At 35.7% G+C, this 24,438-nt stretch overlaps 1 protein-coding gene across 5 annotated transcripts in view; it reads right to left on the bottom strand.

Annotated features, from left to right (window-relative positions):
- The window catches only part of scny (ubiquitin specific peptidase 36), a 76,186-nt gene that overhangs the window by 23,687 nt on the left and 28,061 nt on the right, over positions 1–24,438 (bottom strand). For all 5 annotated transcript variants that reach the window (XM_081750564.1, XM_081750563.1, XM_081750567.1 and 2 more), the window contains exons 10-12: positions 22,296–22,470; positions 15,215–15,323; positions 5,875–7,431 (exon numbers count right to left, since the gene is read on the bottom strand). In XM_081750564.1, the coding sequence (XP_081606690.1) occupies positions 5,875–7,431; positions 15,215–15,323; positions 22,296–22,470 (1,841 nt within the window). The remainder of the gene's footprint in view (positions 1–5,874; positions 7,432–15,214; positions 15,324–22,295; positions 22,471–24,438) is intronic.

Here is a 24,438-nt window from a genome sequence, read left to right as displayed (position 1 = left end):
AGGAAGACCTCTCAGGATGGCTAGCCTGAAAAAACTTTTTACACTTTTTCGACCAAATGCCCTCACCGGGAATCGAACCCAGGATCGTTCGATGGCCTACAAAACTCACGACAAAACCACATAATTGGCGAAGAGGAACAATGATTGGAAAGAAAACCCTCGGTGACAGGTCCCGTCGAACATTAAAGCGGATTGTCACTCACAACTGTCGTGAGTTGCTTGTGATGCATGGAACTCAAGCAGCACATCCCACAGCTTGTGTGGACAATCACAGTCTGCCACGACCTATTACATGTAAGATGTACGGTGCTGGGTTGTACGGGCTAAACCGCTAATGACTAGAAATGTGTCGTATGGTCAAATGGATCATCATTCATCTTATTTCAAACCACAGACTGTGTTTATGTGTGACTGACACCCAAAAAAGCATATGATCCACAGTGTCTTCCCCAACCGTCAAACATGGCGGCAGATCTTTATACTGTAGGCCGCAATATCTTGGCTTTCAACGAGTCCTCTTGCTGACACTTACCGGTCACGTGAATGTCCGTGACTATGTAGCCAGTTTAAAGAACCAAAAATGCATTCTAAGGTTCAGATATTTCCGGGTATAACGTCACATTTTAAAATAACACGACATAGGTCTATCCAATCCCGAACCTGAACATAATTTAACTCGTTCTGTCCATTTTGGAGATACGACTTCGGAACAGACTTTCGGCTTCATCCTCCCTCACGGAACTAAGCGACTACATTTCACGTCGGATCAAAACTATTCTGAGGGCGAAAGATGGGCCAATGCCATATAAATCTGATAAGTTGCAATTTTTCAGGTGTTTGTATTAAATTGATACGTATTTGTACATGGTTTCTTTAGTGCCAGTATATTGCATATTTGTCCCCAATCTTCTTTAACATCTGATGCCTTCATCTGTAAATCTTCCTTAAAATCACATCAAAGAATAGATAATATTGAGGGAGACTGTGAAATACAAGTGTTAGTCTATACGAAATTTGTAAACCATGCTGCTAAGAGAGTTAAGCAATGTTTTATCCGCAAAAGATAATATATATACTATGCAAAGAAGACATATTATTCTAACACTGAACACATAAAGTTAGTTAAATCTGTTATCTTCCAAGTAAAAGCAACATAATAACGGATAAAGAGCTATTGAGTCATCGGAAATATATAATTGCTGACTGAAGATTGTGGGAGAAAACGAGAGAACTTCGACGAAACTAAAGACACTTGATAACATCTGAGTATGATTGACCATTGTAATCTCAAGTAGCTTGATATAGGTCGAAGGATTCTTTGCTCTACAATGAATGAAACAAATCTCTCATCTTATAAGTACTTCTAGTAAGTTTTTATTGGCTATGGAATAGTAAAAATCTCTATATCATAATTTTAGCATTATCTTAATATAACCGAATAAAAATTTCAGTCGATTGGAACCCCAATACTTCTCATTATGTTAGTAAGACTGCTACTTAGTCAGGTGATATCATTCAAAATTCGCAAATGCTCATATACTATTCTATTTGCATCAAAAATTGCGTTTTCCACATTTATTACCAGAAAATGTAATTACTGATAATATTTTCGGTTATTTTTGCAGGCATGAATAAAATATTATGGTTTTAAATATCTTATCAAGTCGGTGCAATGTGCACCAAATATATTTATTATAGCTTTGAAAGAAAAAAAAATATCCGAACTTCCTTACGAAACTACGTTCAGTTCTCCTTCATAATAAACTAACAAAATAAAGCAGACAGTGAATCAAACTGAATATATTAAGATATGCTACTGTTCTCTCTTTTTTTCTTTCTAAATAATGTATGTTAGATGTTACTGTGTCTATAGCTAATTTCTACTTACACATTCCATCACTCATGCATGTTTGGACATGATGGATATACCGTGCAGCACAGATATATAGCTAGTTCATATAATACCGTATTTTTGCTACACAAACATACACACATAAAACCACCAAATTAGTCATTTATGCCTGGTCACAGCCTTTTACAGACTGTAACGCCAAGTAATTAAGTTTAATTTTTACTCTGGATCAAATGCGTAGTTCTATTAATTTTGAGAAAGTAATTAAGAGCAATATATTTAGTCACCCATGCCATGTAATTTTCTTGTATTTCCAAACTACAGGTTACTGATAATGGTTAATAAGTACTTCTACATCCTACACTTGTGCTTATACATTAAACTACAGTACTTCGTGCAGATCTAGATACTTCCGGCTCCACAAGAAATTAAAAAGTGCCTGGAACCTGGAAAGCAAGCATGTGAATTTTCTAGCACTAAGTTGTAGAATGGTTTTAGATACTGTACTTGATTAGTTGCATGCAACTAAAACGTATACTCGCTACAGATCGAACAAGAAAGTGATTCACAATTGTGCAGCATTATAGTAGAGATCAGCTTTCTTTTACACCTTAAATTTATATTCTATTTGTTATTGCTTTACGTTTTTTACCATATATGTCAGAATACATAAGAGTATTCTACCACAATTATACGTTCGTCATTTATATCTGTACGTCAATCTATAGCTCACTATTTTCACAATTTTTATTTTTATGATGATCAAATTTTCAGCCATATTATCATCTCAGGATCGATAGTCATAAACAAATACTCACTTTTATCAAGTAACACGTTCTTATTACAGAACTGCGTAAGAGCTTAATTGTATTATTATTATGCGTACTTCATGCAATGCTTTTATTTACCTCCTACTTGCATCTTTCAAAGTGACATTTTGTTAATAAACTCAACATACATAACCAAACACAGAAGAGCACGATAATTATCTCCTGAATTTATTTATAAGACGTGCCTAGAAGCAACTTACACGAAAATGACTATTACTTAATCTTAAACGATATTTTGTATCCAAAGTATTGTGTGATTTTTCTCTTTTTGCACTACATATTCTCTTGTCTACTCGATGAGGGAAATACACACCTTTCGTTATAAGTAAACGACAGATAAGTTAGTGGATTTACAACGATGAAAACTTCATGGGCATAACCTACATAATGCAATATTCCCTTATATTTGTAAACGATAGCATGTACTTCTCCAAGAGAATCATCAAGAAGCCGATAGAAGCCATCTACGAAGAAGTACGAAAAAGGACACGAAGAACCATGAAGAATTCCGACAACCCCTCCACAGGTTCCCCCTCCAAAGGACGACTATAAAAGAACACGTCGAGACCAAGAAATCATCAATTCCAGTTGATCATTCCTATCTTTCTCTTCGCGCTGCTCTGGGCAGCAGAGACTCCATAACCGTACTTCTGTGCTGCTCGGGTAAGAGATCCCAACCTATCTCCGCGCTGGACTGGACAGGACACACCAACCCACCTCCGCGCTGCTACGGGCAGGAGACACCAACCTACCTCCGCGCTAGTTTGGGTAGGAGGTTCAAACTTCTTAGAGAAAGAACTATTGTATTACTTAATGTATAGACCTTTTTGTAATAACAAAGTGAGGGAAAAAAAAGTGCACCGTCTCTACCATTATTTTTGGCATAAATTTTAAGAACTTCTTTGATCTCCCTCTCCCTTTGAATATACAAAAACAGCTCTAATTAACCCACGGTCTCCTCGATTTGGCATATCAAGCTAACGGTTTGGGTTTGTATACCGGACAAATAAACAAACATACAAAAATTCACTTTTATATAAAAGTGAATCTATTTCCTTAAGGTGTTTTTGACTACAGGTTTGACAAGTATCGAGACTTAAGTGATAACAAGAAATGTATTCAAGGTATATTAATACCTTTCAAAATATGACCCTTTTTGCATCAAAACACCACTGCCATTTTTTTCAGTCTTCATACGCACTCTGGAAGTCGGCAACCGTAAGGCTGTTCATGTACACTCATGTTCAAAATTATTGTCACATATCTATAAATATGTTGTAGGAATATAATTTGATAACTAATTCGCTCGATATTTCTTATAATGTTGGTATGTTTATCATCGGCAAAGACATGTGGAAAATTTCATGTCAAAAGAGCAGTAAATAAGAACAATAAAACGAAAATAAAATTTTCTTGTCCATTTAGCAACATTTTGGTTTAGTCATTCTAATTTTCGTATTTATAATTCTTTTCCTATGAAATTTACCACAAATATGCATTTCCCGATTATACACATACTATCAGTATTAAAAATACCCTGCAAAATCATTATTAAATTATATTCTTTCAAGAAGACAGTTATAGATATGCGACAATTATTTTGGACATGAGTGTACCTCGTCGAAGTAGCTTGAATCGCATCAGTTGTCCCGAAATAATGTCCTTTCATACTTTTTTTTTTAAGTAAGCGAAGAAACAGAAGTAGGCGGGAGCCATATCTGAACTGTAAGGTGGTTGGGAGAAGTATTGTGATATTGGGTTTGATCAGTACCTTCCTTACAATTAGCGAAGTGTGACTGGCTGCGCTGTCCCGTTACAGCATCCAGGTATCGGCGATTTTCCTTCGAACTCAACGGACCTTATACTTCAAATGCTCGAGCACTTTCGCGTAAAATTTAGTTCACTGTTTATTCCGCTGGCACTGTTCGTCTTCGATATCTTCCTTGTTATCTTTGAATTCTTTGTGCCAGTCAAAAACACGTTCTGAATATAGTTTCGTTCCTGGATCATATTCGAAAATCTTCCCGAATCTGTTCTATTTAACGCAAATTTTGATGGCATAACGGTACTCGATGGTTTGCTAAAATTTTCACTCTCAACGCAAGCACTAAACACTTTCACTTAAGTGCGAGGTCTACACACTCCAACGACTTGGAAGGGCCGTGGTGGATAGTTAACCTCTAGTGCATGGGGTCTTTTGTTCGATCCCAGATCGCGCCAAGCGAGCTTCGTGGTGGACGAACACCGTGTGGGGGAGGGGGTTCTCGAACTTCTCCCGTTTCCTCCCACTTTCTTCATTTCACCATTTCATTTATTTCTCATCATTACCATCTCCTTTAAGCTAACAGGCATAACCGTGGGACGTAAAACTTAAAAATTTCATTTCACTTCATTTTTTCCAATGGCTTGGACGCAACTGACACGATTATTCTCTTAGCTGACGTCAACTGCTCAGCTACCAGGGAGAAAATCAATCCCGATACTTATTGGACAAACCTTCTATTAATATAATAGATTACAACTTTAATATGCACATGAAGCTTCCATTGACACAGTTACATTAACATACCTGTCGTTTGCATTGCAATACTGAACCATTTTTTCCAAAATGTTTCATAGACCCAACATCCATAACGAAAAGAGTTAATACGCACCTTAAAATATGACTTCGAACCAAATCTACATTACATTAACTTCAAATATCCCACACGAAACCAACCTCATATAAAAGGATAACAGATTAAAATCAAAGCCCTACTTTGTTTCTCTGCTCTATAAACCGCATTGATAGTAAACGTGAAACATATCGTATTCCTAACATATATGGTAAATATTTTGACGGAATTTATATATACGAAAGATCAGATTATATACAGCAAGTGGATAATAACGTAAGAAAATGTAATAAATAGATCGTTATTTTGCATAATAATAATAATAATAATACTAAAAGTAGGCAGTGTGGTTGCTTACGCCAGAACCGACAAGCTCATAGTCATAATATGCTTATTTTTACACTTGTTTCAAAAAAATCACCAAAGGTGGGGTGGTCTATGTACACAGGGCTTTGTGTGTTGGTGATGATGCTTGAGAACTAAGAGTTAGTACTAGCAGCTCAGCCTTTGAGGAAAAAAAGGCTGGCAACCACACTGCAAAGTACAAAACCCTGTTATGTATATTTTTAAAACTTACTTTTTGTCTTTCTGCTTCTTTTTCTTCTTAAGTTTTTTACTTAGTTTCTCTTTGATCTTGGCTTTCTTCTGTTTCTTCGATTTGTGGGACGCACTGTCTCGGCAGCCACTTTTTCTCTGATCACTGTCACCAGAACTGCTACTGGTGCTTGTGTCTTTGTTGTGTAGCACAGTTTTAGTCCTTGTATCGGCAACAGTCGCACACGACTCATGGATTTCTGTTGACGTTTCTAGCCTACACGTCTCTGTTGTAACATGCTGATTGTGTGAATCACTTGTACTAGAACCACCTATTCTAGGTCCAAACTTTTCACATACATCTTTTGCAACATTTGAAGTCGCTTCAAACACGCTGTCACTTTTTCTTTGAATTTTCGTCCCACTACTATTGACAAGTTCATCCCCCTCTCCGTCACAAGCATCTCCGCTTTTTGTGCGCCGTGTATTACTGCACGGAGCGTGTCGTCTGCATGCCGGACTCAAATTACCGACAGGCTTTTGATCCCGACACAAACATTTCACAGGCGAGTCTTTCGATCCTAAAAGAAACCGATCAACACTCGCTGCTCGTTCTTTGGAAAGGTGTTTCAAACGATGACACTCTAACAATGATTGTTTCCAGTTTGTTAAGCTTGGGTGTGCACTCGCTTTCACAACACTACGATTGGTGCGGGTTCTCTCTTCCACCTCTGTATCGCTAGCATACTTACCGCCATTGCCATCATGGGAACGAAAGTGAAGATCAGCGGACTTTGGTCTCCTGACTGAGTCTTCATGTTCAAGCGAATGAGATTTGAGCAACTTGCCAATGTGTGACCTCTGGGATCTTGTTGGCGTTATCACCCACGGCGAGGTCTTGGTAGCTGGGGAACTCTTTTCATCCGGATGCTCCACCTTCTCGGTGACCGTCCAACTGGTCGTTGAACTGGCAACACTGTTGTTACTACCATCACTGTGAATTGATGGACTATGAAGACTAGCCTCAGTTACCTGCCAATTTCCAGCAATAGCCTTGGCTTTTAACTGTGAGGTTGAAGTGTTGTTGCTACTAACTTGCAAAACACGAGGTACGAATTCGGTGCATTTATACTCCCTGTTTTCCTTGTCTGCTGTCGAATTAGTCTTGGACAAATCTTTTGGTTGTTGTTTAAGACCAACACTGGCGTTAGGAACAGAGGTGCCGTAATCCAACGTCAAGTCTGATTTCCCACAATTTAGAGTCTCCTTTTGTTTGCCCTTTAGCGTTATATTATCCACACTACTCCCAGAAAGAGGAAGTTTGCTAGTGGACTCTTTGTCGGCTTTGGCTGTAGTTGTTTCGGTGTCACTGTTAGAGTCACTGGACTCATCCATGTACGGAACCAAGCTCGATTTCGAACAGCCGGAAACTTCGGTGGCGCAGGTACTCTGGTTTCCCACGTGGGTTGAGGGCCTGACCACGGAAGATGCACCATTCACCAGTTTTGAGCTTTCGTTAGAACTTTGGTATATTTTTCCATTCTTAATTTGCATCACCAGGCGAGGCTGGGTCTGCTGGATTCCAAACGATACTCGTTCCCTGGAACAGTTAATATGTCTATTAGGGAATTGGAGCATCAAATGTATTTATGTTCCCCAAAAAACTTATAATGGATATAAGCCCATAATCTTTACTGTTATTAACTGTCTCTGGCATCCAGGGATTATTTTCATTTTTAATACTTAACTATGACCGCATCAATTCACCTTTTACGCAGTTTAATTATTCAACACCCAGCTTCAATTACTTATTACGTTTATTATATAGTTAAAGCAAGCTGAACCGAACTTACCTTTGAGTTAATATTACGAGATAATAATAATAATTATCAATCCTTATTAATCAACTGATTACTATTTAGAAAAACCTTACTTAACAACCAAAAACAACAATTTCGTATAAAAAGCAACGAATAGATTATGCCCCAAAAATAAAAGCTGCTGCAACTAAATTAATTATTGTAAGATCATACATTTCACATGAGAAGCTACAACCTACGAACTACAAACAATGTCATGACTGAAATGTGATGTCAAAACAATAAGTTAATTGTATTTTTAGTTTCTGCAATGTGTCAGTATTAATCGTGGAAAGAGCTTGTGCAATCTTCTTAATTTGCATTCTTTTTAATTTACCTTCAATATTATACACAGCAAAAAAGTGTTAAAACTACACAAAATAACTACCATTTTAGGGTGTTACTTGGGTGTTAATACCAAGGACATCACCTTCCCAGCGTATCAGAAATAACAAGTAATTGTCGGTCAGAATTTACACTGAATTTTACTATTTGCTATAAGAAAAACCTTTACGCAGTGTATTTGGCATTTATGCCAAGTAACAAATAACGTAATATATTTTGCTGAAATCAGTCACGAAAATAGTTTTGTAAGCCTATGAATTGTCTGACAACAGTTACATGAATAGCGGTTCTGCCATCTGTTGTTCTTATCTTTTTCTTATGTGCTAGGATGTAAGAACAGATAGCAGCACAGCTACTCACGTAACTGTTGTCAGATAATTCATAGGCTTACAAAACCATTTTCGTGACCGATTACAGCAAAACATATTACGTTATTGGTTACTTGGCATAAATGTCAAATATATTGCATAAGAGTTTGCTTATAGCAAACAATAAGATCCAATTCAAATTCTCACTGACAATTACTAGTTATTTCTGATATGCTCGGAAGGCGATGTCTTTTGTGTTTAATGAACACACAAGCAACACCTCAAGTGGTAGTCATTTTGTGTTGTTTTAACACCTCATTTTTTGCTGTGTATCTTCACATTTAACAATTCAACATTTTAAACTGAGAATTTGTACGATATGAACTGAAATAGTTTCTCAATATGAAAAATGTTTCATATACTACTCCATTCTTAGAATTTTCTTTGCATTTCGAAAAATTTGTTAAATTTCTAATTGAATCTGATTTCGTAAAGTAAACTAGACTGTCAATAACTTCACTAATTATATTTCTTAAGTGATCACTTTTTTTCCCCAAGGAATTTATACCTATTTCTCGTGTATGATGTGATAAATGTACTTCCAACACCACCGTAGACAGCAAAATTTTGAGTTCAACCCCCTTTTTTTTTTTTCTTTCTTCAAATTCCTTTTGTCCATAGCATGCGTCACCATATATTTAACCCAGGTACTAAAACAGGGTTTTTACTGATCTGGAGAAATCTATTTCCCTGACTTCTTCCTGACCTTTGGCAGAAAATTCCCTGACTTTCATGACAGGTGTCGGATGACGCTGACATATAAATGAGGAATAAATAACGGTGAGTATTTATATATGAGAACATTTATTCTATAGAGACAAATAATGATCAATTGCTCATGCGTACATTCCACTTATCGCCCATAAAAATCTGAGCAACGTTTCATAACTGTGATCATTAATGGTTGGCTAAGCTGAAACTGGTGTACAATTAATGTTAGAAAAAGTATATTTTATAAAATTTCCCTGGCTAGCATTATTTTCCCTGAGTTTTCCCTGACTTCCCTAATTTCTCTGACCAGTAGAAACTCTGTGAAAGCGGATCACTTGTACAACAGAATGTAATTATTGTAGACAGGTTTTTACAATTTATATATCTTGAACCTTCAACTAGTTGTATTGTATTCTGTAGAAGTTTTGACAAAGAAGTACATACACGGAAGTGATTAATTATATAAATATATTTTGATCAATTGGCAGCCCCTTTAAGAAACTAAAAAAAAAAAGTTTGAGCATTAAGGCTATGAGATACGGACCTAATTTTATGGTGGCATCCGTTCACGTACTCCCACTGGGAATCGAACCCAAGTCTTTTGTACTGGAGGTGATAATACCTCATTAAGCAACGAGAAAGAATTTATTTTGTTTTAAAGCATGTCTAAAATTTTTAGGACTAAAATCTGGCCATCTTCTCATCAACTAACGCTCTCAGAAACAATTTTCTTGCACAATATAAATGTTTGAACTATAACTTCAAAACTAAAATTGTTTTATAGTGGATTATTTTGAAAGATGTAGGTAGTAAAATAATACACTATTTTATTCTGTTAATGGTTCAACTTATGATGAGCCGCCCGAGAAAGAAAAGATCATAAAACGTCTTTACAATTTATTACACACTCGATTAAATTATACATTCTCCCTTTTACAATTTAACAGTTAAAGTCACTTCTTGTAGTGTTTTAGCAAATTTAAGATTTGGGAAGATACGATTCGAGTCTTATTCGCATTATAGCTAAACTTTCCCATCAACACTAGGCAGAATATTAGCATGCATTCACGGCCTGAAGTATGTATGTTACAAGAATTTTAGGAATGATTAAAAAAAAATAAAAAAAATAAAAAAAAAAAAAAAAATGGATCAAAAGATTGCGATGTTGGCCAATAATTAGTGTTTGGGTCAGGGGACACAAAATTTCTGAACGGCCACTAAATTGAGTTTTCGTATTTTACGGAATAAGCATATACTGAGTTAAGTGATAATTTGGGTTTGGCTACACTATATATAATTCTCCAGATATAAGGCGTACAAGAAAATTTTTGATCCAAATATATTGCATCATTTGATTCAATAAAAATAAAGAAAAATCCGGACAATAAAGAAATTATATGCAGTTGATTTGAACAACCTTCAAATGTCAATTCTCACGGAGCATCAACATAAGAATTCTTACCTATCAAGATCATGAGAGTAAAACTTATTGTCGACATTTAATGTAGTTATTTTCTTTTGAATTTCAATGTTTATTTTATTGAAAGTACAGAAGAAAAAGAGAACTTTCAAATTTACTTTATTTCCATCGCACCTACAGGAAGTGACATTGACCATTATTCCAAGCCATTTGACGGTATTATCACTACTACTGCGTATTTTTTCTATGTACAGTGATATTGGGAATCACTTAAATGCAGTACCATAAAAATAGGTCAAGACCACGCATAACACCTGCAAATGTATGTTACTAAAATCGCATCGATATTGGAACCCACTCAACAATATTACCATAATTTCACTCATTTCCAGTTCTAATTCTTACGAGCTTGCCTTGCTAAAAATAACACAAAATTCACAATTTTTCTCTTGCTTGTTTTTCATAAATGAAAGATAATGAAATGGAACTTAACATAATCATAGATAATGTTACTATACAACAAGAAAATATGATCCTGAAGAATTTTCAGTGTTACCATCCATAGAAATTAGTGTTGCCAGAATAACATTTCCCCCGAAATCTAAGTTAAGGTAGCGACTAGAGGAACGAACTCAACTGCATTTGAATACGCATCATGCTGTTTTAGTATCCTGTGAACTATTCTCTAAATAACATTATTATTTAATTTTAATAACTGTACATTAAAACTATTTTGTTGATTATAACCTAAATACAAATATTATTTAAAAAGTAGTTCACAGGATTCCAAGACAACATGATACGTAATCAAATGCAGTTAAGTTCGTTCCTCTAATCGCTGCCTTAACTTAGATGTTGGGGGAAATTTTATTCTGGTAACACTGTAATTTCTATAGATGGCAGCACTGAAAATTCTTCAGATTCATATTTTCTGTTGTAGAATAGCATTATCCATGATCGTGGTAAGTAGTATTTCATCATCCTTTCACTTATGAAAAACAAGCAAAATAAAAATTGTAAATTTCGTGTTATTTTTAGTATGGCAGGTTCTTAAATAATCTTTGCACTTGCAGTTTTCTGCTCTCTCTTGAAGTATTATTTACAAAGAATAAAAACGAAAGATAATCAATAAAACACAAACGATATAAAACAGAACGGACTTTGCACTATTTTTCCTAGGAAGCACCGTTCCTTTCCACATCTTTGTTTGTTTTTCTTGGTTATATTCCATTTTTATCCTCCGTGACCAAGGCTCCCAGCGAGTCGAAATCTTGTAAGTGCAAAGATTTATTAGGAATTGGAATTACAAGCAAGTAAGATAATCATATTAAGCTGCCTTCCATAGCTGCCAACACGAGCCGTTTTGCTGTTAACCCTTCCATGTCAATAAATGAACACTCAGAAACACATCTACTCTGTGCTAATGTTTAGTAAAATATTACTTGATCATTTCCCAACTTCGGTATTCATCTACTAATGATACTCAGAAACGTGAAATTTTGCACATACGTTTTACTATACTGTATATTTCAAGTATAACTACAAACGTCAGTTATTTTTCGAATACTGAGTTAACTTCCCGGCTTTTTCGTGAAATATTTAAATATAAATACAAATAAGTACAACGTAATTGCTCTCATCTTAACTCATTTTCTTTTCTCTTCTCGTTGTTTTGACTTTCTTCTAAGAATAAAAAAGAAAAAAAAAACTTAAACTAAATGAAACGCTGTATACTCTTAAAATGTTCGGAAACATTACGAATGAATGAGTTTTCTTAGATTTAACCCTTACCACTAAATAATCAGCACAGCAGTGCTCACTTTTAAGGAAACAACGTGCCAAATTACAGGCTGTACGCACAGGTATGTCAAGGACTGTTTATCTTCTAGACACAATCCATCTGTTGCAAGACGTGAATAGGAGGATGTAACTCTTCTAGGCTAGAAGAAGAATTTGATTTGACAAAGGAAACAGTGTTGTCGAAACATTTATCAAATTAACTTAAGGACTGGACGCATTAGTTGAGTGAAACTTTTTTTCATTGCTGAAGATGTAATACAGGCAAATATTACGCATATACACTGCTCATTTGTTTTTGTTTATTGAAGTTTAGCGGCCTTTTCAGCACAGTGGCTACATGAGACTTGGACCTAAAGTTTAAGGTAGAATTACAGCCACCATGATGCGTTCAAAATTTAAAGCTTTTCCACTGGGAAATGAACTCGAGACCACATACAGCGATGACTCACTCTCTAGCCACTAGACCAGCGAGGAGGGATACATACTTTTATACAAGAACAACTGAAATAAATTTTTAAAAATCTGACCCCTAGATTGGTGGTCACTCTTTACTCTGTGCAAATTGAGGTTATCATCGACAAATCAGATTATCTCTTCGTCGATGTTCCTTTTCTGTTCAATCGATCAACAAACAGGAGACCGACGTTCGAGTCTCCACTAGCTCTGTTATTAGATTTTTTTATTTGCTGCTATAAAAAGTCTAGATAAGAATATTTAGCGTTTAACGGGAAACAACTATCCAAACGTAAGATGGATACGAATAAATAATAGATCTCTGGATTGAACAAAATAATATGGGTGAATGTGCGAGGGAGGATCACAAACTAAGGTTACGAGACCGATAGTTCTGGGAGTTTCGTCTATAATAGAAGAATGAGTGAGCGGTAATTTTAATACATGGAGTTGGCAACTGAGCTGTGTTTCAGCCACCTGCCACCTACGGCGCTATTTGGGAGGTAAACACAAATGGCGACTCATTTGGAAAACTGGTCTCTCGAAGAAGTCTGCTCAATTATTCGATTTCTGTGGGTGAAACATGTAACCGCGGTTGGAAATTCACCGGCAGCCGGTAGAGGTTGTAATGTCTCGTCGACATGTTGCAGAATGGTGTCGAAAGTTTGCCGTTGGTAGGAAAAATGTTATCGATGAGAAGCGCTGGGACATCATTGATCATCCTCTCTACAGGCCAGACTTCACTCCATGCGACTTTCACCTGTTCTTCCCGCACTTGAAGGATCACCTCGGAGGCCATCACTTCGCTTCTGACGAGAAAATGAAATACTTCGTAACAACGTGGCTGAACAAGCAAGGACAGGGTCTTACCAGGAGGGAATCTTCAAACTCATCCACGATATGGAGACTATGTTGAAAAATAACCTAATGTATGTAATATCTGTTGGCTGTATTGGTTGTATGAAATAATATATACACGTTTCACTGCAGGCTTTGTAACCTTACTTTCTGTTCACCCCTCGCAAATCCTCATGCAGGTTTCCGAGAAAATAAAGTTCTTTTCTTTTTCTTTTTTACTTTTTTTTTTTTTTTTTTTTTAACCTGTTGCTGTTTGGAAGAAATAGCTAAATTTGATTCGTTCTTACAAGAAAGTTATTCTTAATTACTTTGAACTTCATGTAATTGGTCATTATGTTACTAATGCTATAAAGGAAAAGTTTAAGGTAAAGTTGAAACTGTCATGAAGGACTGAGTTGACAAACTTGCATATTATCAGCTAATAATTCCCTAATTTTCTCTTGCATTTTATTATTATTATAATTTCTGCACGAAATGAAACAAGATTCTCATACTTACAGAGAAATTTCTATTTGCCCTACATACATACCTACTTTTTACCGTTATTGTTATGACTTTTTTTCATTCTTTCCCGGCGGGCTAAGCGACCTGGATGAACTGACTGTCTCCTGTTTCTGCTCCACTTCTATTTGAAGAGATTGGGTCAGTATCATTATTCTTTGTTCCTCGCAATTGTTTCCCGAGGCGGAAATCGCTGTATTTACGTGATTCTAAGATGCACTTTTTTGTCGACCCCCCCCCCCCCCAAAAAAAAAAATATCACGGCGCGTCTTAGATTTGATTTATGCAAATTTAGGTCAGATTAGATGAAGTTATGTCAAACATTCCTAATCCCGTTAGTCACGATGAGTGTGTATTTTTTTTGTGTACGAACAGAATGCAGAACTAAAGTCGTGCATTTTACGCAAAATAAAAACCCTTCAAAATTGACGCAAGCAAGTGTTGTACCGTAATTACAATAGGAAAAAAAAGTACCAGCAGATGCAAAGGAATATACCGTAAATTCCAGCAGAAAATTCAATGTTTCTTTATTTTCCCATAACATTGTTTGTTTTCCCATGTTCATTATTATTTTTTCATTCTTCAAAATCAATGCAATGTAGTTTTTTTTTTTTTTTTTCTCATTAATTTTTGCGAAGGGTGCCTCTTACATTTGAGGGCGTCTTCGATTCACATACATACGGTACCTTTGGCTACAACTTGAAATGATAGGGTTACGATGAGGATAAGGTATTTAAAAAAATAAAAAATAGTTGTGCAAAGTGCTCAAAAAGTTAGTTTATTCTTGCAACAGAATATTTGTGCCTAGATTATATGAAAAACCAAATCCTCGTAGCAAATTTGTTAACTTCAGCACACCGAACTCAGCATGAACTCGCTTCTAATGATCTAAAACTATACAAAATTTCACGTTTCTGATATAACTCTTAGTATATCGATACCAAATTTAGAAATTTATTTTTAATTTCTCCTAATTCGTAAATGACATCACATATCAGTTCATTACATTCTACAAAGATCTAAATTACGTGATTTATCACAAAATATTAGAACAAAATTTCTAGTTACCTTTCCTTAATTGGCAGAAGTCCCGGTGAAGTTCCAGGTCTTGGGGTCGATGGTTGAGGAACAGGTATTGATGAAGGCTTTTTATGAATACTTTCATTTGACGATGAACCTGGAATCAAAATGAGGTTTATTTAGACGCATAGTAAAATATACATCAGACACCGTAAGAAACTCAGCTACTTACAGTAATGAGATACTTATTAATAAAAATTTGAGAACATCTTCCAATTTATTTTTACTCGGTCAATTTCGTATCAGTACACTTCCAATAACACTATAAACTAATAATAAAGAAAAAGTACACACAAGACAGCTTAGAAAATGTGCAATCATAGGCGGTATTGTTTTCTGACTGTAAAGTATGCTTCAGACGCTGAACGGAAAGAAAGGAATCTGCGGAAAGCACAATGCCCACTTGACTTCACCACTACAGGCTTTGCGAATTACGAGGTGTGCTCAAAAAATACGGTGAATAATTTTATTAGAAACAAAGTAATAAGCTTACATGAAATTTGACTTAATCTCCTTCAGGTGAATAATTTTATTAGAAACAAAGTAATAAGCTTTCATGAAATTTGACTTAATCTCCTTCAGGTGAATAATTTTATTAGAAACAAAGTAATAAGCTTACATGGAATTTGACTTAATCTCTTTCAGGTGAAAAATTTTATTAGAAACAAAGTAAAAAGCTTACATGGAATTTGACTTATTCTCCTTCAGGTGAATAATTTTATTACAAACAAAGTAATAAGCTTACATGGAATTTTACTTAATCTCTTTCAGGTGAAAAATTTTATTAGAAACAAAGTAAAAAGCTTACATGGAATTTGACTTAAATCTCCTTCAGGTGAATAATTTTATTAGAAACAAAGTAATAAGCTTACATGGAATTTGACTTAATCTCTTTCAAAGTACTGTCGTTCGTTAACGTTGAATCCATGACTGGAAGCATTTCTGGAAGATTTCTTTTGAAAGAGCGTTCGGTTGCTCTGACGTTGTTCTCTCAATGTCAGGAATGGTGTCAAAACGTTTTCCTTTAAGCAAGGGTTTTAATTTCTGAGAAGAGCCAGAAGTCGCATGGTGCTATATATCTGGAAAGCACAGCGAAGGCGAACAGACAGGAATAAGTTTTTCGGCCAAAAACTCGCGGACCAAAAGCAAGGTGAGGCACGACGCGTTTTCGTGGTGAAGAAGGAAGCCATTTGCCCATTTAAACGGCGGTTAAAATGTTTCTCATGGCCCCATATGAGATATTTAGTCCTTCGGAAAGCTCTCAAATAGTCATTCGCCTGTTTGAACAAATCATTTGTGCCACTTTTTTTTGCAGTTTTCATCTGTTTTTAACGTCGAAAGACGTCTCAATCGTTGCTCATTTCAACCGACTCCCTGCTATTTTAAAATCGCTCATACTACTTGAAAACAGTTTTCAATGACACCACTTCATCGCCAAAGACCGATTTCGACATTTCGTGAGCTTCTCTCACACTTTTGCAGCTTAGAACAAAACAATGTTGCCGCGCGACAGACACTCTTAGCACGTCCTCACTCTTCTGTTTCTGGAAGCCAAATGACATGTCACAACTCGTTCGAACTCGACACTGATTGTACCAAAAGTTTAGGCTACCGGGCCTACTAGTGGGAATAGATACAACATGGATAGAGCACCCTTGTACATAACGTATGTATATGCTATGAACATTCGGAATTTGGAAAATATCCAGTAGGCAGTTCGTTAGTCACTAAGAATGCGAGGCTGTCGGATAACGTTATAGGAACACGACATTATTCTATTTTTTACACTGAGCCACTGTTTTTCAATTACTTGAATTAATATTTATCATCTTGTGTAGCTGTATTTTTAATAGAGTGACAAAAGACATGAAAGTAAGCTTGAACATAGCACTCGTAGCTAAATTTCTTTATCATGGATAGAAGCACATGAATTTAACATTGAATTTCACTCTAAAATACTGACGTTACCTGCGATGAATATTTAATTGCAAAGTCACATTGGTGTAACACGATCTCGCTTAAAGAGTTTATACTAATATTTAACGCAATGCATGTGTTAATATTTTAAATGATAAAGTCCTAGAACCTTTCTACTTCAACTGTGCTTCTGTTGGCGCTGCTGTAGATCTATGTTTTCCTGTACCTCCCTTGAAAGAGGAGAAACTACTTTGACCAAGATCCTTCAACAGTTGGTTGTGGACAGGGTTGCCAGATTGACGAACTTCGCTATATACGTCTTGTTAGCTATTCTAAATAGGCTACGGTCTTCATTCGTCAAGTCCAAGCGACTGGCCAACTAACCAAGGTCATTCACTTCTTTCCCCAAAGCATAAGGAAGAGTGCGGCAGGGGCAGGGTTTGAAAAAACCCGGGTATTTTTGAAAAAACCCAACCCATCTGGGCCCATATGGGTTTTTTCGGGTATTTTCGGGTTTTATTGGGTTTCTTCGGGTTTAATTGGGTTTTTTCGAAATATTTCAATCTCTTTGGGGTAAAAATGTTAAAATATGATTTACATTTTATGAGTATCATTGTCACAACTTGCAACAACTTTCTATTCATTGCTGTTTTGAAAAAATTGCCGCCATTTTGAAATTTTATATTGGATCTCCGAAAAAATCTATACAGCAACTTTAGAAGGTCTTGAGCTTCTACCCTCAAAATACCAACCTAAAAAGTCTGAAAATTGCACCCTGTAGCATGGATACCCGCTATTTTGAAATTTTATGCCGCCAAAATATATACAGCTAATTTAGTCTCTCGTGCTGCTTCTTTGAAAATTTCAACTCGAAAGACCTAAAATTGCACTTTGTAGCGTGGATATCAGCAGCGGCGCAAATTTGTCTTCAACATTGGGGGGACGGGTAAGACGGTATATATATATATATATATATATATATATATATATATATATGCGATGTACAAAATATTTATGAAGGAGAAAAACCCATGTCGGTCCCGGCGTCCTCCACAGGGGACATAAAATATGACGACATTATTATTGCTTTATAACTTTAAAATCCGACTGGCAACATTGAAAACTGTTTACAAGGGATGATCCAAATATGATCATCCCCTGTAAACAGTTTTCAATGTTGCCAGTCTGATTTTAAAGTTGTAAAGTAATAATAATATCGTAATATTTTATGTCCCCTGTGTGGGACTCAGGGACAACATGGGTAGGGGAGCAGAGTTGTCTTCAACATTGGGAGGCGATCACATTTGAGGCTTATTCTGGGAGGTATCAATTTCATCTCACTTTCCTTTGTGACAGTTGGACACAAATCATCACATTTCTTCCTAAAACACACATTTCCAATCGGATTATTGAGGGGGACAGTTCCAAGATTGTAAGAGATATGTCCCCATTATCCCTCCGGGATTTTCGCCAGTGGATAACAGCTATTTTTTTTTTTTTTTTTTTTAAAGCGCGCCATTTTGTAATTTTACGTTGGTATGCTGCCAAAATCTAAACAGATAATTTATAGTGTCTCTGGTTTGTATCCTGAAAATTTAAAAGACCGAAAGTTGAACTGTGTGGTAAAGGCAGACAAACGAACAAATGTAGATCGAGTCAGTATTCGCCAAATATGAATACCAAATAGCTATATTAATTTAAAACGAAGACATAATTCCTCAAAAAGTCTTAAATATTTTTCAACGTAAAATAAATGGTCTTATTGTTGAAGTTCACTTTCGATGCTTTGTGCATTCAATTACGGGAATTACCCGAGCACTTGTTGCAAGACCTTCTTTTCCGAAAATTAATTTAAAACAATTAACAAAGATAGACCTATAATTCATATTTTATAAAGTAAATGTTTCAAAATGTCTAAAATGAAATGAAATATCCTCCAGCGTAAAATAAATAGTTTTATTGTTGAAGTATTCATTTTCGATGCTTTGTGGGTTCAATTGCGGGAATTTCGCGAATACTTTTTCCACGACGGGTTTTCCCTCAAAATGCAGCTTGCTTTACTGTACATCGAAACTTCCATTAATACTGAAGTTTGAATGCAGCACTTAAAATAGTAAGCGTTACGTAGTCTTCGGAGCTGCGAGCATTAAGCTTCTTAATTTTGACAAGAATTTTTACGTTATTGCTAGTGTTGATTCTACAGAATGCTTATTTGAAGGCTAGCAACAAATGACTGAACTTAACTGTTGTTGTTGGAAAACAAAATTTTACTGAATACTTTTGTTACCATCAAAGGTAAGAAACAATACTAATAGTTTTACTAATGTATTTACATATTTACTGTTAGTACCGGCACCTATGACCTTAAACCCGTCAACGCATGAGGGATAAGTCCCTCGGCGGTGCCGAGTCAGGAAACATAGCTACTATTCATGGAAAGTATTTTTTAAAATATACAATCGCTTACTTTACTTCAAATAGGCTATAAGCATAATCCACACATTAATTTGTTCTACAATTATCTCAAGCTAAGGTGAGGGTTTTATTTATTTATTTATTTATTCATTCAGTGCATTTAGAGCTTTATAAAGGTCTTATGTTGAATATTGTTGTCTATCTTAACATGAAAGCATATAATTCGCCCAAAGAAAGTTTAAAACCTGATAAAAATAACTTTTAATGTGATCACCTTAGTTGTACCAATAATACATTAACAAAAAAGTCAAAAACCCAGGTGGGTTTTAAGATGGGTTTTTTCAGGTGGGTCCAACCCGAAAAAACCCGGTGGGTTTTTTCGGGCTGGGCCCACTTGGGCAAACCCTGGGCAGGGGTGAGGCCGAAGGATGTTTCACATATTTTCCGAGGGCACACTTGAAACTGAAAGGCTCTAATAATCACGCATTTCATACAATACATTGTGATGCAAGTTTGATACTGGGTATCTGTTTCATAAGTTATGAATTTGAATAGCTATAATGTTTACCTTCTTTCATTGTGTTAGTATTTTTTTTTTTTTCGTTTTTTCTGTTCAGTACTTTGGTATATTATATTGAAAATAAAAAAAAAAAAGAAAAAAAAATGTGTGTTGGTGATCAAACTGAACTGGCATACAACGAAACAATTTACAGATCTTCAATATGTAAATATATTACTTCTTACGTTGCAGTAATAGTTTTATGTGAGAGCTACAGACATCTGTGTTGTATTAGGAACAAATCACGGTGAAACAATACAAATCAATTGAACACATAATAAAGAATAATAAATACAAATAGTTTCCACCAACATCATCTGATCTTTTCATCTTTCATTTGTTTCAAAAGGCTTTTCCCATTACTTCTGAGTTATTCGTACGCTAAAAGTTTCCTATGATTTGCATCAAATTCTTACCCGAGGTACCTAAATACGAATTTAATTCTAATTATGCTGTTTTTGTAAAGAATGTTTGAAAAATCTACGTTTCAACTATAACTGGAGATTTTCCCATCATTTTAGTAGTCAACGTATGCGTTAAAAAAAAAAAAAAAAAAAAAAAAAATTCATAACGTCCCACGATTATGAACCGAGGCTAAGAGAGACGGTGGTGATGGTAATTGAAATGGAATAAGGGAAGTGAGAAGAAACGGGAGAACCCAAGGACATCCTCGCGCACGGTTTTTATCAACTACAAAACCTACTTGGCGCGAGCTGGGATCGAACCAGGGAACCCATACACCAGAAGTAAGCGTTCTACCAGTAAGCCACCGCGGTTCCAATACATGAAGCTTGTTCAGTACCAAATGTGATGATAGTCTGAAGAAATGGGATACAATTTCTTACACCCCCCACCCAAAGAAAAAGGTAAAATATCATTTTTGTTTCTATATTTACATCCATAAAAAAATCAACAATTTGATTTATTATTATATTAATCCTTACAAGATTCTGGTTTTGAGGTAAATTTTACTTTCAGTCAAGCAGGTCCTGCTTCATTGTAGAATCATGGTTCATACTTTTTTTTTTTTTTTTTTTTTTTAAATAACAATAAAGCAACATTCCTATGGTACCATTCGCTCGTCCGTATCATATACCATAAACGGGAAATTAGGAAAAATTTGGGAAATTTTCTAATAAAATTTCTTTTTCGAGCCCCTCAGGCCCAAGCCTGGGTTGACGTAGGGATCTCAAAATCACTGGAAAAATACATAGGTACACAATACGTGCAGAAAATTTCAATGTGAAATCTTGGAAACTATAAGGGCGAGAATTTTTTCTGAAAATCTCATATATAGATTTCCTAAAACAAGACAATTTGTTCCTGGACCTCATTCTCTTCAGAATAAAGCAACTTTTTAAAGGGTACCACTCACATGCTTATATTATGCACCAGAAACGAGAAATTAGAGAAAAACCGGGAAATTTTCCGAAATAATACCCTTTTGAAACTTTTAGACTCTTCAAGCCCGCGCCCAGGTTGATGAAGAGATTTCAAAAAAAGTAAATAATTAGAGGTGTACACAATGCGTATGCAAAACTTTAATCTGATATCTTGAAAGCTAAGGGCCGGAAAAAACACCTAAAGAAAAAAAATGTGATGTCACACTCCCCCACCCCCATTTGGCGCCAACCAAGTTGACCATCTGGAGTGCTTTTTGATCCATGTTTGACTTGACAAACAAAAAAGCCTGTTATAGCATCTAAATAAACGGTTAAATACAACACTGTATTATGGTACGAAAACGTACTATGTATCGTATAAGAGTTTTACGAACATAATTACCTCTCCTTAAGCTAAAGCTTAATACTGACATCATAACACGACTTCCAATTTCTAAAAAAACTTTTCAAATTACGCTTCAGACATCTTTTCAATAATCACAATCACAAAATATTTAGAATTTTGTTATCCGAAAAGCACTATTTATAAGGAGTAACCGAATCTCACTATAAAAATTAATTATCTAAAACCAAACATACATGCTCTCTAAGATTTCACGCTTAATATTTTGCTGATACAGAAGAACACTATATGTATATATAATCATAGTACAGCTCGCATCAGAAGTGATCCTTAGTTCATGATTCTTGTCTATCAGATCGACATTTCTTAACGGATTCATATTTATGCACAAAATGGAAGCAGTTAATTATATATCTACATTTTAATACTTACCAACACCATTTACAAGAGAAGCTGAGGTAATTGTGGCAGGTTTCTGCGTTACATTCTTTGGACCTGGTGAGTTTGAGGCACTATAACTACCAGACCGTGCATCGTTCCTCTCCATTTCGTAGATTATTATGTATGCATTTGTATTTAAGGCAGCATTTATGGGAATAGGACGGACCTGAAATAAACATATTTTATTATATGTAATATTTTTTCTACACCATTCTCGTTAATTTTGTTCCCTTCAATTCAATGATTTCTATCTGTATCTCGTTAAAATATACGCTTTATTAGTTTTGATGGTATATTTCGCTTTTAAAAAGAATTACTGCTTGATTACAGTTTGGTTAGATGGAGACTTTGTCCGCCAGATCCCCGCATCTGTTCGGCTTACAGGCTCCAACCTCTCATTTCTCTAACGTATCTCTAATCTCAAGGGATTTTGAGATATGGCCATGTTATTACAATAATTGCAGCCCCGACTTTTCTTTCCCCTTCTAAGAGGAACGTTACAAAATGTCGAGATACGTCTTTAATTATTTTAAAATAGAAGCCTAAATACCAATTTTGATGCCTCTTACCTTTACGGATTTCGAGATATGGCCATCTTATTTAATAACTACAACCGCCAGTCTTTTTTTCCTACTCGGCTATTTTCTTCCCTTGTACGGAGTTTATAAACCGCTGAAATACGTTACTGGACCAGGACTCGAACCCGGAATCTCCGGCATACCGTGCCGATGCGTTAACCACTATGCTACCCAGTCCGCTTCCCAGAACAGCCAAACACTCTCTCACTCCTGCAGTCGGTGCTCTCCACTCAGACTACATGGCTTGTACAACCTAAGCTACTGTGCTTGGACAATCCAGTGTCCATATATGGTACAAGCCATGTAGTCTGAGTGGAGAGCACCGACTGCAAGAGTGAGTGTGTGTTTGGCTGTTCTGGGAAGCAGACTGAGTGGCGTAGTGGTTAACGCATCGGCACGGTATGCCGGAGATCCCGGGTTCGAGTCCCGGTCTATTTCATTTACTTTTTCACTCTGTAAGTTGTTTAATTTGCACCTACAGAAGATTGTGGTGTGTTAAAATAAATAGGTTGTTCCCTCCATTCATTAATATACGCTGAAATACGTATTTAATTATTTTTCTAGCATTAACGAATTTTGAGATATAGCCATACAACTTTAACAACTGTTTCGGTCTCCTTCGATGGTCATTCAATGAGAAAAGATCAAATTTTATTTAGTATCCACCTTAACATGAGCCAAAGTGGCAGCCAGGTTTTATGCCAAACGAGGTTTGAAATGAAATTTGTTGAGACCCCTCTTTTTATCAAATTTCCTAGGTTGTCCTATAATATCACTTTCAACAGGTTACAACGTCCCATTTTAAATTTTGTTTACATAAACGCTATATTCATGGGGCTCTCTTCACGACTTCTTACCTATACAGTCTTTTGAACACTGTTCACCCCTCTTGCTTATATTAGAGCTATAAATATATACAGTACGTAATTTAGAATTCCTAATCCTATAAGGATTTATTATTTCGAAAGAAGTTAAATATTTCGTAATTTTAATTAAAAGAAGGGATTATTTTACCGTATTATACTACATATACTTCAACGTCTCCTATTTAATATATACAGGACTGATCAAACTTCGATCGTCACCTGTTCCAAGGCCGCCATACGTTCCCAACACATGAGGCTTAAGAGCAGCAGCGGACAATACATTAGGTGCGGGAAAATATTATTTTACTTTTAATGGTATTTTGCGCACTCATTAAAAAAGAGCAGAACTCGACAAGTATAGAGAAGCTCATAATACGTTAAAACTGGAAATTTTTATAAAGGTATGTATGAGCCCGTGTGGAGGCACGTTTGTTTACATTTTGAATGTACCAAAAAAGCCGATTACACTACCAAATATTATTTGTTTATAGGCTTCCAAAAGTAAATTATCGATTGTTACGTACCTCATGAAAGAGTAAAACAAATTGTAATAACAATGATACATTATAGCACACTGGAAATGAAATATTTCAGTTTTATGTCCCACACTTATGCCGCATAGGCTACAGAAGACGGTAGTGAGGAGAAGAGAATGAAATGGTGAAATGTAGAAAGTGGGAAGAAACAGGA

Source organism: Thermobia domestica, chromosome 3 (assembly GCF_964235325.1).
Source record: "Thermobia domestica chromosome 3, izTheDome1.hap1.1, whole genome shotgun sequence".
In the NCBI taxonomy this organism is placed as follows: Eukaryota; Metazoa; Arthropoda; class Insecta; order Zygentoma; family Lepismatidae; genus Thermobia; species Thermobia domestica.
This window is presented reverse-complemented; position numbering and strand designations above follow the sequence as displayed.